Source organism: Solanum tuberosum, unplaced genomic scaffold, assembly GCF_000226075.1.
Source record: "Solanum tuberosum cultivar DM 1-3 516 R44 unplaced genomic scaffold, SolTub_3.0 scf00698, whole genome shotgun sequence".
Taxonomy (NCBI): domain Eukaryota; kingdom Viridiplantae; phylum Streptophyta; class Magnoliopsida; order Solanales; family Solanaceae; genus Solanum; species Solanum tuberosum.
Genome location: NW_006239612.1, coordinates 65546 through 77463, shown reverse-complemented (window position 1 = coordinate 77463; position 11918 = coordinate 65546). Strand labels below are relative to the sequence as shown.

Here is an 11918-nt window from a genome sequence, read left to right as displayed (position 1 = left end):
GAGTGTTGAAATAAACTAGAGTGCTGGTCAGCTGATGACTGTTCTTGGTACCGTCACTTAAAGGGATTGAAAAGGCAAAAAAGAGTTCTCCCGTGTGGTTTCTGAGAATACCACCAGCTCCTATGCTTCCTGGGTTACTCAAGGCACTCCCATCAGAGTTTAATTTAACCCGTTTTTCGGGTGGTTTAAGCCATTGAACTCTGTAACTTTACTATCATGGATGCAGTTCTCCAGAAGTTTGCACAGCCTGCTCCACTTTACTGTCATGGATGCAGTTCTCCAGAAGTTTGCACAGCCTGCTCCAGTTCAGAGGCCAAGAGATGTATGGGAATACAGTGTGCAGCAGTTTGAAGGTATCCAAAATTACAATATGTTTGACCCTTGCAATATTAGATTGCTTACCTCCGTATTTCTTTGCACATCTATTTTTCCACAAACTCCAACAAATAAAGATTGGAGTAGATTGAAGAATAATTTTGTGTGCCTCATTGAGATAAGGAATATTCCACCATCTCATGATCATGCTCCTCTATGGCAGAAGATCATTAGGAATGCCCAAGGAATTAGCAAAAAAATTCCACACATTTTTAGCCAAGTTCCCGGAGTTAAATATGTGTTCTATTGTATCAGCACCTGGAGAATGACAACAATAACAGTCAATTGGTTCAATGCCAAAGCTGGTCAGCTTCTCATTGGTAGAAAGTTTACCCCATATTGCTCTCCACAACAAGAATGAACATTTGAAAGGAATGTTTCGATTCCAAGTGTAGGAGTTAATTTTGGTTTTAGCTCTCTTTTCTTGAATACTATTCTAGGCCGAGGAGACAGTGAAAAGGCCATTCGAGTTGAGGTTCCAAACATCCAGGTCTGAACTGGTATGCTGTAACTCTATTTGAGTTGACAGAATTGTGTGCAGTTGATTCTGAGGAGCAATCTGGATTAGTTTGTCTACATTCCACTGCCCATTTGCCATAAAATCAACAATAGTTTCATTGTCGAGTCTGTGGCTAGTGGTAGTGAATTGCGCCAAAGGTCCTACTCCTAACCAGTTGTCCTACCAAAAAGAACAAGAACCATTTCTAATTTTCCACCTTATGTTTGTTCCTCATAAGCAGCTTCCATGCTTGAGACTCTCCCGTATCCCAATTTTTGCTTATGGGATTTGATCTTTGGCAATATTTCACTCTTAGAAAATCTCCCCAAAGAGTTTGCTTGGTTCTAAAGATCCACCAGTGTTTGAATTGGAAAGCTTGACAAATATCACTCATTTTCCTTACTCCAATTCCCCTTCATCATAAGGAAAGCTGAGATTCTTCCATGACGACCAATGATACTTTTTCTTGTCATCCCTCCATCCCAAAAAAAGTCAGCCAAGATACCTTGAATCTGTTTAAGTGTAGTAGAGGGGGGTGAAATGGCAGAAAGAATATAAATAGGCATGGATTGTAGAACATGTTTAATCAAGGTGGCTTTGCCCTCATAAGTTAGCATCTTAGATTGCCAGCCAAAGATTCTATTCACTATCTTGTTGATGAGATCAGAAACATAAATAAGTCTAGGCTTTCCAATGAAGAGTGTACAGCCTAGATATGTAATAGGAGCCTCTCTATGATGAAATCCCATATACCTTTTGATTCTATCACAAGTAGTTCTGAAGGCATTAGGGTGGAGCAGAAAGTGACTCCTCGCTTTGTTGATGAGTTGACCAGAGATCCTTTCATATGTAGCTAATGTCTGCATGATGAGCTTGAGAAAATCCTTCCTCCCAGAAGTGAAAATTATGATGTCGTTCGCAAAACTCAAGTGGTTAATCTGAGGTCCTCTTATTTCCATATAGAATCCATGATATAGAGGATGTTGGTGAAGTCTATTTAATGATCTAGATAACACCTCAGCACCTAAAATAAATAGGGCTGGGGATAAAGGATCACCTTGTTTAAGGCCTCTAGTTGAATGGAAAAAACCATATCTTCTACCATTAAGAATGATGAGTACCAATTGTTCGCCATAATTCTCCAAATCATGTCAATGAAAACCTCCTCAAAACCCATTTTTCTCAAGATCAAACAAATATATGACCATGAAACCCTGTCATAGGCTTTTGCCATATCAAGTTTGATCACCACATTGCTTCCAATGGTAGGTTTCTTAATTTGGTGAATAATTTCTTGAGCTAACATAATATTCTCTGATATGCTCTTGCACTTGACAAAGCCTGATTGATTTGGAGAAATCAAACTAGGTAATATAGGAGCTAATCTGATGCATAAAAGCTTAGAAATAATCTTGGTAGTGAAGTTACTCAAGCTGATGGGCCTGAATTCATTGAGTCTGTTAAGGTTCTTCACTTTGGGAAGCAGGACAAGACAGGCGTGTGAAAAATATTTAGGAATCATCTGGCCATTGAAAAAAAGCAATAATCACATCCATCAAGTCATTTTTGATAACATTCCAGCATTTCTGGAAGAAATAACCATTCATACCATCCGGCCCTGCAGCTGAATTGGGATTCATAAAATAAACTACCTCCTTAAGCTCATCAATGGTAGGAAGTTCCTTCAGTCTGTCATTGTGTTGTTGGCTGATCATTCTTGGAATACAGTTCATGGGAGTTTCATCAATTAGTTTTTCCTCTCCTGTGAAGATATGTTGAAAGTGGTCGCATGCAGCCTGTGCTATATGTTCATCACCTTGTATTCATTCATCATCCTCATTGAGGATTTTATGAACAAATAATCTTCTCCTCCTTCCTCTAATCAATGCATGGAAATATTTGGAATTGCCATCACCCTCTTTAAACCATTGTAACTGAGATTTTTGTTTAAGGATAGAATCTTCCAACTTCATGTATCTAATATATTCAGCATTAATACCATAAAGTTCATCTATGTGCTTCTCTGTGTTGCTCTGAAGGAGGTTGTCTTCTGCAACCTTGAGTCTTTCTTCAAACTCTTTGACCGTAGCATAAATATCACCAAATTGCATCTTGGACCAACCACTAAGTGTGGAAGCCAATCTCTTCATTTTTTGATAGAAGGTCCACATAGGATTTCCTTCACAAGGTCTGTTCCAGCAGGCAGTGACAATCTCTATAAATGAAGGTTGATCAACCCAACAATTAAGGAACCTGAAGTATTTGATGTAGTTGTCTGGCCCGGCCTTCATTTCCAAAAGTAGAGAACAATGATTAGATCCCACAGAAGGGAGGTGGGTGATGCAAGTGTGAGGCATGTTTTGCAACCAATTATCATTGACCATAGCCCTATTCAACCTCTTCCAAATTCTGAAATTGATACCCCTTTGATTAGACCAAGTGAATTTAGGTCCATTAAATCCCAAGTCCATGAGTCCACAGGCTTCAATAACACCAATGAACTCTAGACTTTTTCTTATATTGTATGGAATACCCCCCAATTTTTCCTTAATGTCAGTTATAACATTAAAATCACCAACTGTGCACCAAGGAGTGGTATCTCTAGTATCAGCAATATGAAGTAATCTGTCCCAAAGTGGCTTCCTGAGATGATCTTTGCATTTGACATACACAAAAGTCTTGATATAAATACCCTGAACTTCTGTGTGGCTGATTTCACAAGTAACCTGTTGTTCATCAGCTTCTAATACTGTGCAAGAAATATCAATGTTCCAGAAGAGCCAAATTTTTCCATTGATGTTACTAGTAGCATGATCCATGGTAAGCATACTTTTAAACATGTTGATCTGGTTGTTTTCTGAGAAAGGTTCTAATACAGCAATCATAGACACATGATGGATATTTTTGAGATTTTTGAGTCTTTCATTAACACTTTGGGTATTGATTCCTCTAGCATTCCATATGATTGTACAAGGTAAGCTCATAGTGTCAAGTGAAGCCCAATGATACTTCCTTTTATCCAGATCCCTCCCCCAGAAGAAGTCTACAATAATGGCCTCTAATGTATTTAATAGTAGTGCTTGGAGGAGAGATTGCAGCCGTAGTATGTATAGGCATAGATTGCAGAGCATATTTGATCAGTGTACTTCTACCCCAAAAACTGAGTATTCTTGCTTGCCATCCACAAACCTTTTTGGAGATTTTCTCCACTAAGTGAGAATAATAAATGATCCTTTGTCAACCAATGTATAGGGGACATCCTAGATAAGTAATGGGACTACTTTTCTGGGGAAAACCTGTAACATTTTGAATGGTATGAATAATGTCTTGTGTGGTAGTATCTGGGACCATAAAATGACTCTTTCCTTTATTAATAAGCTGGCCAGAAGTATGTTCATACTCCCCTAAAGTATCTATAATGAGTTGCGAGGAATGTCTATCAGTAGAGGCAAAAAGAATTACATCATCTGCAAAACTTAAATGATTGATTTGAGGGCCTTTAGGTTCCATGAAAAAACCTTTATAACTGGAAATCTGATGTAGAGATTTAAGCATCCTTGTCAATACCTCTGCACCTAAAATAAATAGGGCAGGGGATAAAGGGTCACCTTGCTTAGGCCCTCTAGTGGATTGAAAAAAACCATGTCTGTGACCATTAATTATTATAGAATACCAATTGTTACTCATTATTCTCAAAACCATGTCAATAAAAACCTCCCCAAATCCAAATCTCCTTAGTACCATACATGTAAAATACCAAGACACTCTATCATATGCCTTGGTCATATCTAGTTTGATGACCACATTAGTTCCTATATGAGGTTTTTTAAAGCCATGAGTAATTTCTTGCGCAAGCATAATACTTTCAGAAATGCTTCTACCTCTAACAAACCTAGACTGATTAGCTGATAATAAAAGAGGCAAAACAGTAGCCAATCTCATACTTAATAATTTGGAGATTATCTTATTAGTAAAATTACTAAGACTAATAGGTTTAAGGTATGTAAATGTGGTAGGTTGTTCAGTTTTGGGAAGCAAAACTAAACATGCATGAGACATGAACCTAGGCATAATGTGACGACAAAAGAAGGACTGTACATCTGCCAATAAATCTTCCTTAACGATACTCCAACAAGCTTGATAAAATTTTCCCCCTATACCATCTGGACATGTTGCTGAATTTGGATTCATGGCAAACACAACCTGTCAGAATTTTTCTAAAGTAGGCATTGCTTGCATCATGTCATTCTGCTCAGGAGTGACCACTGTAAGAATATGCTGAAGGATTCTTTCATCAATTCTGTCATTCTGTCCAGTAAATATGTGTTGATAATAATTACAAGCTTCCTGAGCTATTTGCTCCTCACCTTGTATCCATTTCTCATTTGCAGTACAAATCTTATGCAAAAATAACCTCCTTCTTCTACCTCTCATCAAAGCATGAAAGTACTTGGTATTGGCATCACCTTCCTTAAACCATTGTAGTTGTGTCTTTTGTTTAAGGATAGATTCCTCCAGTTTCAAATGCCTAATGTAAGTGGCATTTATATGATGTAATTTCTATCTAAGGACTTCAATGTTGTTTGTCATAAGTTCCTCCTCATATTTCTTTATTGTATCCTCAAACTTCCTTACCTGAATAAAGATATCTCCATACTCTTGTTTAGACCAATTGCTAAGGGTGGATGTTAATCTCTTCATTTTCTGATGCAGTCTCCACATTGGGTTACCAGTAACTCCCTTTTCCCAACACTGCTGGACTGTTTTCATAAAGGTGGCATTTTCAATCCAGAAATGTAAGAATTTGAAGTATTTTATATGACTCTCATTTGTCTTAGTCAGTTCCAGCAGCAGAGGAATGTGATCAGAACCAATAGAGGATAAATGATCAATAGTAGTTTGAGGCATAACCTCTAATCATTTATCATTAACCATGGACATATCTAATCTCTTCCATACTCTAGCCTGTGCATCCCTCTGATTACAACATGTGAATGGAAACCCTGTATATCCTAAATCAGTCAAACCACATGCTTCTAGCACACTACTAAACTCAAAGCTCTTATTCATATTGTAAGGCATTCCCCCAAGCTTTTCTTTTATAGATGAGATAACATTGAAGTTCCCAATTGTACACCAAGGTGTATCCATATTAGCATCAAATAATAACCTGTCCCACAAAGGTCTCCTCAAATGATCCTTACATTTAGCATAAATAAAGGATATCATGAACAGCTCAGGGAGATCAGGGTGTTTGAAGTTGCCTGTAATATGTTGCTCATGATTTTCCAGAATATGACCAGTGATTTCATCAGACCAAAACAGCCAAATTTTACCATTAGGATTACTGACTGCATGGTCCATTTGAAGTAGAATTCTCACCATGTTTATTTGAGAATTTCCTGTAAATGGTTCGAGAACAACAATCAGAGTTAAGTGATGCAGTTTCTTGAGTGTTTGAATCCTTTCCAAAGAACCTTGAGTGTTGATACTCCTAGCATTCCAACATAGGGCCTTAATCATGAAAAACCTTTAGATTTGGACCTTGTGATGGGCCTGCCAGTAGTTTGCAGATGTACTGGTAGTTTGTTGCTTGGTTTGTCTACTTTGTTTCCTACCTCTTGGGGATAGACCTTGTTTTGCTGTAAGTTCATGAACTTCTTCAGGCCATTTATCCTTAAAGGTGGAACCAAAGGTATGAGGAGGCTGATTGTTGTTGTCTTCCTCTTCTTCACCAGATTCATGTTGACATCCTGATCCTCTGTGTGTGGTCCCTTATCTGAAATCTGATCAATATTCTTTCTCTTTTTTATAGTATCTCTTCTTTTTTTACTCAACCTGCCTCCTGATTTATTATTGAACTTGTCTTTCTGTTGACCAGTATCAATGTCACCTTGCTGCCCAGTAGTTTTGTGAGTTGAAATAAGGGTATTAAGGCCTCTAGAGTCACTACTAAGATCAACCACATCCTCATGCACAACATGAGGCAATTCCCCCTCCCGTTGGGCACCCCTTCCTGCACATTAGTAGGTGTCTCATGTATCCTCCCAGCCATACCTCCAATAGCTTCCTCAACAATATTCTCAACATTAACAACATTATCAAGGGGTTCAGGAGATGGAAGCATTGAGTCAATACCTGTATCAGTATGCCCCGTAATCACTTCCTTTCCTTTAAAGAGATCCTGTTCCTACTGCTGTTTTAGTGCTATCTAAGGCCTGCTGTCACTCTTGCTGCCAGTATGTTTGTCCATAGTCTCTAAAGTATCTGAGGACTCCTGCACATCAAGATTAATATAGGTGTTTTGAGTAGGGCTAGTAATTATACCTGCCTATTTGGTCAAGTGTTCTATTTGTCTGGTGTTACCCCTGGGAGCCTGTTGTGAATTATTATTCCTCTTCCTTTGTGTTTGCCACTGTTCATCTTGCTGGCTATACCTTTGTTCTAGATCTCTTTGTTGATTGTATGGTTGTTCGTTAGTATCCTCCTTTGGACTAGTTTCTTTGTGACCTTTAAGCTGTTAAGGATTGTTATCTATCTCTTTGGTATTTTTCTTTCTCACAGTTTCCAGCTCCTTTTGTTTTTTATTCTCATCTTTTTGCCTTATGGTACAATCACTTTCCACATGTCCTTGATCTTTACAGTAAAAACAATAGTCAGGGATATTATCATACTCTATTTTCTGCCATCTGCCATCAGTGATATCCTCCCCTATGTAACCCATACAAATATAAAGAGGTCTCTTTTGAGTAAGATCAACTTGTACCTTCACTCTAGCTTGACTACCCCTAGTCTTTTTAATAGATGCAGAATCTAAGTATAAATCCTTGCCAATATGTGAAAGCAGGCTAGACACAAACTCCGTATTATAACAATGCCAAGGTAGTTCCGGCAGAGAGATCCATATAAGGACTATAGGAGTTTCTTCAGCAGGCTTAAAACTAGGAGTCCATGCTTGAATCCTCATCACTTTGCCAGAGATAGTCATCCTTTTTTTAGTCCATACCATATTATAATCAAGCTCATTATCAAGATCAATATAGACATGTCGAGAATTAAAATGTGCAACCTTAACTCCACCAGATAATTGAGTCTGTAAGATGAAATTATTCCTAATAAGATCCATTTTAGGCATGGTGGTGCTAAACTTCCCAATGAGAGTATACTTACAAGCAGCAGCAAAATCTTTAATGATCTCTTCTTTAACATACAGAACAACAGGTAAACCTTGTTTAGTAGTAATTTCAGGGGCTGTCAATGTAATGCTAACATCACTTTTGGCCTGATTATGTCTAAGTTGAGTAGCATAGGTTTGCACTACTGTGTAAGGAGTAGGCTCAGCTACTAGATCAGTTTTAGAAGAATTGGGAGGTTGAAATTGAGGACGATCAATCTAGCAATATTAGTATTAGATTTAGGCACCTGTCGATCAAAATTGCCAGAAATTCTAGGAAAATTAAAGTGATAATCCTGATGTTGATCAGTGCGACTATAATCCCTACCTTGATTACCTTGACCCTACCTTATAGTAGTAGGATGTTCTTATTCTTTAGCAACCCACACTCTCAAAGGATGATTCTCAATTCTATGTAACTCACTACCCGAATTATATGCAGGAATCACACTTGAACGAGAATTATCAATTGGAATCGTACATGTTTCCTTGCCCTGTTTCTTGACTAAATTTTCCAAATGAGAAGTACTAGATTGACCCAATTCTTGAACCTTTTCTTTGCCTGCCCTATGTGGATTTTGTGTTTTTGATAAACTCTGCATATCCTCATTTTGTGGCAAATTCACCGGAATTCCTGTAGATTCACCAGAATTGTCTCTGCCGGTGATTTCACCATGGAAAGTGCTTGAAACTTCGGTGGGATGTCCTCCACGACCAGTGGTACAAACCCCAGTAACTAATTCCGCTCGAATCACCTCATTAGTACTTCGATTTTGATGGCGCCTTTGGGACGACTAGCCTACATTTTTGCCGCAGTAGCCTGCAAATTTCTCGCAAATGGGACGGTGAAATCATGTGATTTGAGTCTCTTGTCACTCTTGGGACGGGGATATCTTGTTTTCAATCCTTGTATCGTGAAACTGACTTAAATCCTCCATAGAAAAGTTTGTCCGAGTTCCATCCAACTCCTTTTCTGCTAGAGCAGTGTGGATCACTTCTTCTCTCACCTGCGAGGAGTTGTAGGACGAGTCTGAGGTCGATTCTTGTATGGTTATATGTATATCATGCTTATTCATTATTGTAGCAGGATTTGGTAGCCAAAATCTAGCATCTATTGGCACACCAGCCATACTATTGCTGTTGAAATCGGGAATCAATTAGCCGAGATAGCTAATTCCCTGAAGAATTCTAGAGAGAGAAAAATTCATGAAATGAGGAGGCGATAGGATTAAGGGTTAGGGTTTATGGTTTAGGGTTTACGTTTAGGTGTAGGCTGTATGGTTTAACGTACAGAGTTTAGGATTTAGGGTTTAAGGTTAAGGTTTAGGGCTTAGGATTTAGGGTCATGTTTTAGGATTTTGGGTTAAGGTTTGTGGTTTAGGGTTTAAGGTTTTGAGTTTAGGATTTAGGGTTTAGGGTTTAGGTTCTAGAGTTTGGATTTAGGGTTTAAGGTTTAGGTTTAGGGTTAGGGTTTATGGTTTAGGGTTTATGGATTTTAGGGTCTAGGTTTTAGGGTAAAGGGTTTAGGGTTTAGGGGTTTAGGATTTATGGTTTAGAGTTTAGGGTTTAGGGTTTAGTGTTTAGGGTTTATGGTTAAAGTTCTAAAGTTTAGGTTTAGGGTTAGGATTTAGGGTTTAAGTTTACGGTTAGGGTTTATGGTTTATGGTTTAGTGTTTTGGGTTTAGAGTTTGGATTTAGGGTTTAGGGTTTATCATTAGGGTTAGGATTTAGGGTTTGGGGTTTAGAGTTTAGGGTATAGGGTTTACCGTTTAGAGTTTAGGATTTAGTGTTTAGGGTTTAGAGTTCGAGGTTTAGGGTTTAGGGTTTAGGTTTTATGGCTTAGGGTTTAGGCTTTAGTGTTTAGGGTTTTGGGTTTTGGGTTTAGGGTTAGTGTTTAGGGTTTAGGATTTAGGATTTAGGGTTTAGAGTTTAGGATCTAGGGTTTGGAGTGTGGATTTAGGGTTTAGGGTTTAGGTCTATTGTTTAGGGTCTAGTGTTTTTTTTTAATACCCTTTGATGGGTAGGGGCTGAGCTACACCCCCAGGCCTTACCATCTAACAAAGCAAAAGTAGAAGGAGGGGGGCATAAACCTAACCTCCGAACCTATGGTGGTTTAGTAGTCAACCTTCCTAGAAGGATAGTCAACTCATCCCTTTACAAAAAAAGGTAATCCAAGAGACTAAGCACCTAAAGAGAGGACTCCTCTCAATACATAGACTCTAGGAAACATAAATAAGGGAGACTCTCCCTTTACAATAGAAAATGAAAATCTATACCTATTCAAATAAGCTGTAATTTTAGTTACAGCTAAGTTGATGCAGTTGCAAATTCTTCAGGGGGGTTCCTTGATCTTCTTAATCCTTCTTCTTCTGAAACTTTCCATCTCAAGCATGTCTAGTTGATAATATGCTTTCGCTTCTTTTGGTAATTGATGACTGTTGAAATAAAGTTATGGACTAGTGATCTTATGACTGTGTTTTGAAAGGGAGTCAGCCACAAAGTTAGCTTCTCTGAGGGTGTGATTACATTGAAATTTATGTGTCTGCCTGATGAGTGCTTGTAGCTTCAGCATCTGTGTGTTGATGCTCCAATGGGGTTCGGCTTTGTGCATTATCCAATCAACCAAAAGCTGAAAATCCACCTCCAAAATGATTTTACTGTAACCTAGTTTGAGGGACTAGGTCATCCCAAAAATAGCTGCTTCTAGCTCAGCTTTGTTGTTGGTTCTTTCCCCCAAGGGAGTGGCAAAGGCTAACAACATTTCTACCTCTTGGTCCCTGAGGATGCCTCCTGCTCCTAATCTGCCTGGATTATTTAATGCACTACCATCAGAGTTAATTTTTACCCATTGATCTGGTGGCTTTATCCATACAACCGTAGTCACTTTGGTATCGTGGATGCATTTTTCCCCTTTGGAGATCAATTCCTTCCAGTTTGAGGGCCATCTGATTTGAGGGAATGTTTGTTTCATGAGTTTGTAGTTGTCCTTGTATATAGCATATTTGACTCTGCTCATATTGGACTGCTTCCCTCCATGTTTGCTAGCATATCTATTCTTCCATAGATTCCAGGAAATGAATATTGGAGTAGCTTGTAATAGCAGCCTATGTGCTTCATTGTTGTATTTGGTCGACCACCATTGAATGATTAGTTGTGGCAGAGAGCTGTGGTCAGTGTTGATTCCAGCAGCTGCAGCAAAGCTTCTCCACACGTATGTAGCAAAAGGTCCATTGTTGAAAGTGTGCTCTATGGTATCTGGGCCTGGCCTGTTACAACAACAAAAACAATTTGTTGGCTCATTGCCAAAACTGATTAGCTTGTCATTAGTAAGGAGTTTACCACGTAAAGTTCTCCATAACAAAAAAGAAGCTTTAAAAGGAATACTCTTGTGCCAAGTGAGGTTGTTAAAGTGAGTCTTGGTCTTCTTGTCCCTTATCTTATTCCATGCTGATGAACAGGTGAATTTTCCATTATTGCTCAGCTTCCTGATGGCTTAGTCTGGGAGGTCCAGCTGGATGTAGAGTTCTGTGGATAGGATGTTGGCTAGCTGCTTGTGTGGAGCTTGTTGAATAAGCATGTTCAAGTTCCATTGTCGCCCGACTCAAAATTTTGCCACAATTATATTGTTGAATCTGTTACTGCCTGAGGAGAATTGAGCAAGATGTCCAATACCTAACCAACTGTCCCACCAGAATGAGCAATTGCCAGAGTTAAGTTCCATTTAATATGTTCCTGGACTTTCTGCTTGTTGTGCATCAAATGTTTCTAGGTCAGTGACTCTCCTGTGTCCCATTTCTTACTGATAGGATTTGACCTTTGACAATACTTCGCTTTTAAAAAATCTCCCCAAAGAGTCTGTTTGGATCTAAA

The 11918-nt window shown here is 38.7% G+C and overlaps 1 protein-coding gene across 1 annotated transcript; it reads right to left on the bottom strand.

Annotated features, from left to right (window-relative positions):
• Nucleotides 1-10725: 10725 nt before the first annotated feature.
• On the bottom strand, nt 10726-11638 carry LOC107058901 (uncharacterized). Its single transcript, XM_015305143.1, has 2 exons — nt 11526-11638; nt 10726-11314 (listed from the first exon to the last, which is right to left on the bottom strand). The coding sequence occupies exons 1-2, from the start codon at nt 11636-11638 to the stop codon at nt 10726-10728; spliced, it is 702 nt and encodes a 233-aa protein (XP_015160629.1).
• Nucleotides 11639-11918: the final 280 nt, after the last annotated feature.

Excerpts from the sequence above, each read along its gene's own strand:
- LOC107058901 (XM_015305143.1), bottom strand. The coding sequence starts at position 11,638 with ATGGAACTTGAACATGCTTATTCAACAAGCTCCACACAAGCAGCTAGC. Across the intron at positions 11,315-11,525 it reads CTAAGCCATCAGGAAGCTGA|GCCAGGCCCAGATACCATAG; the intron begins GCAATAATGGAA and ends TTGTTGTAACAG.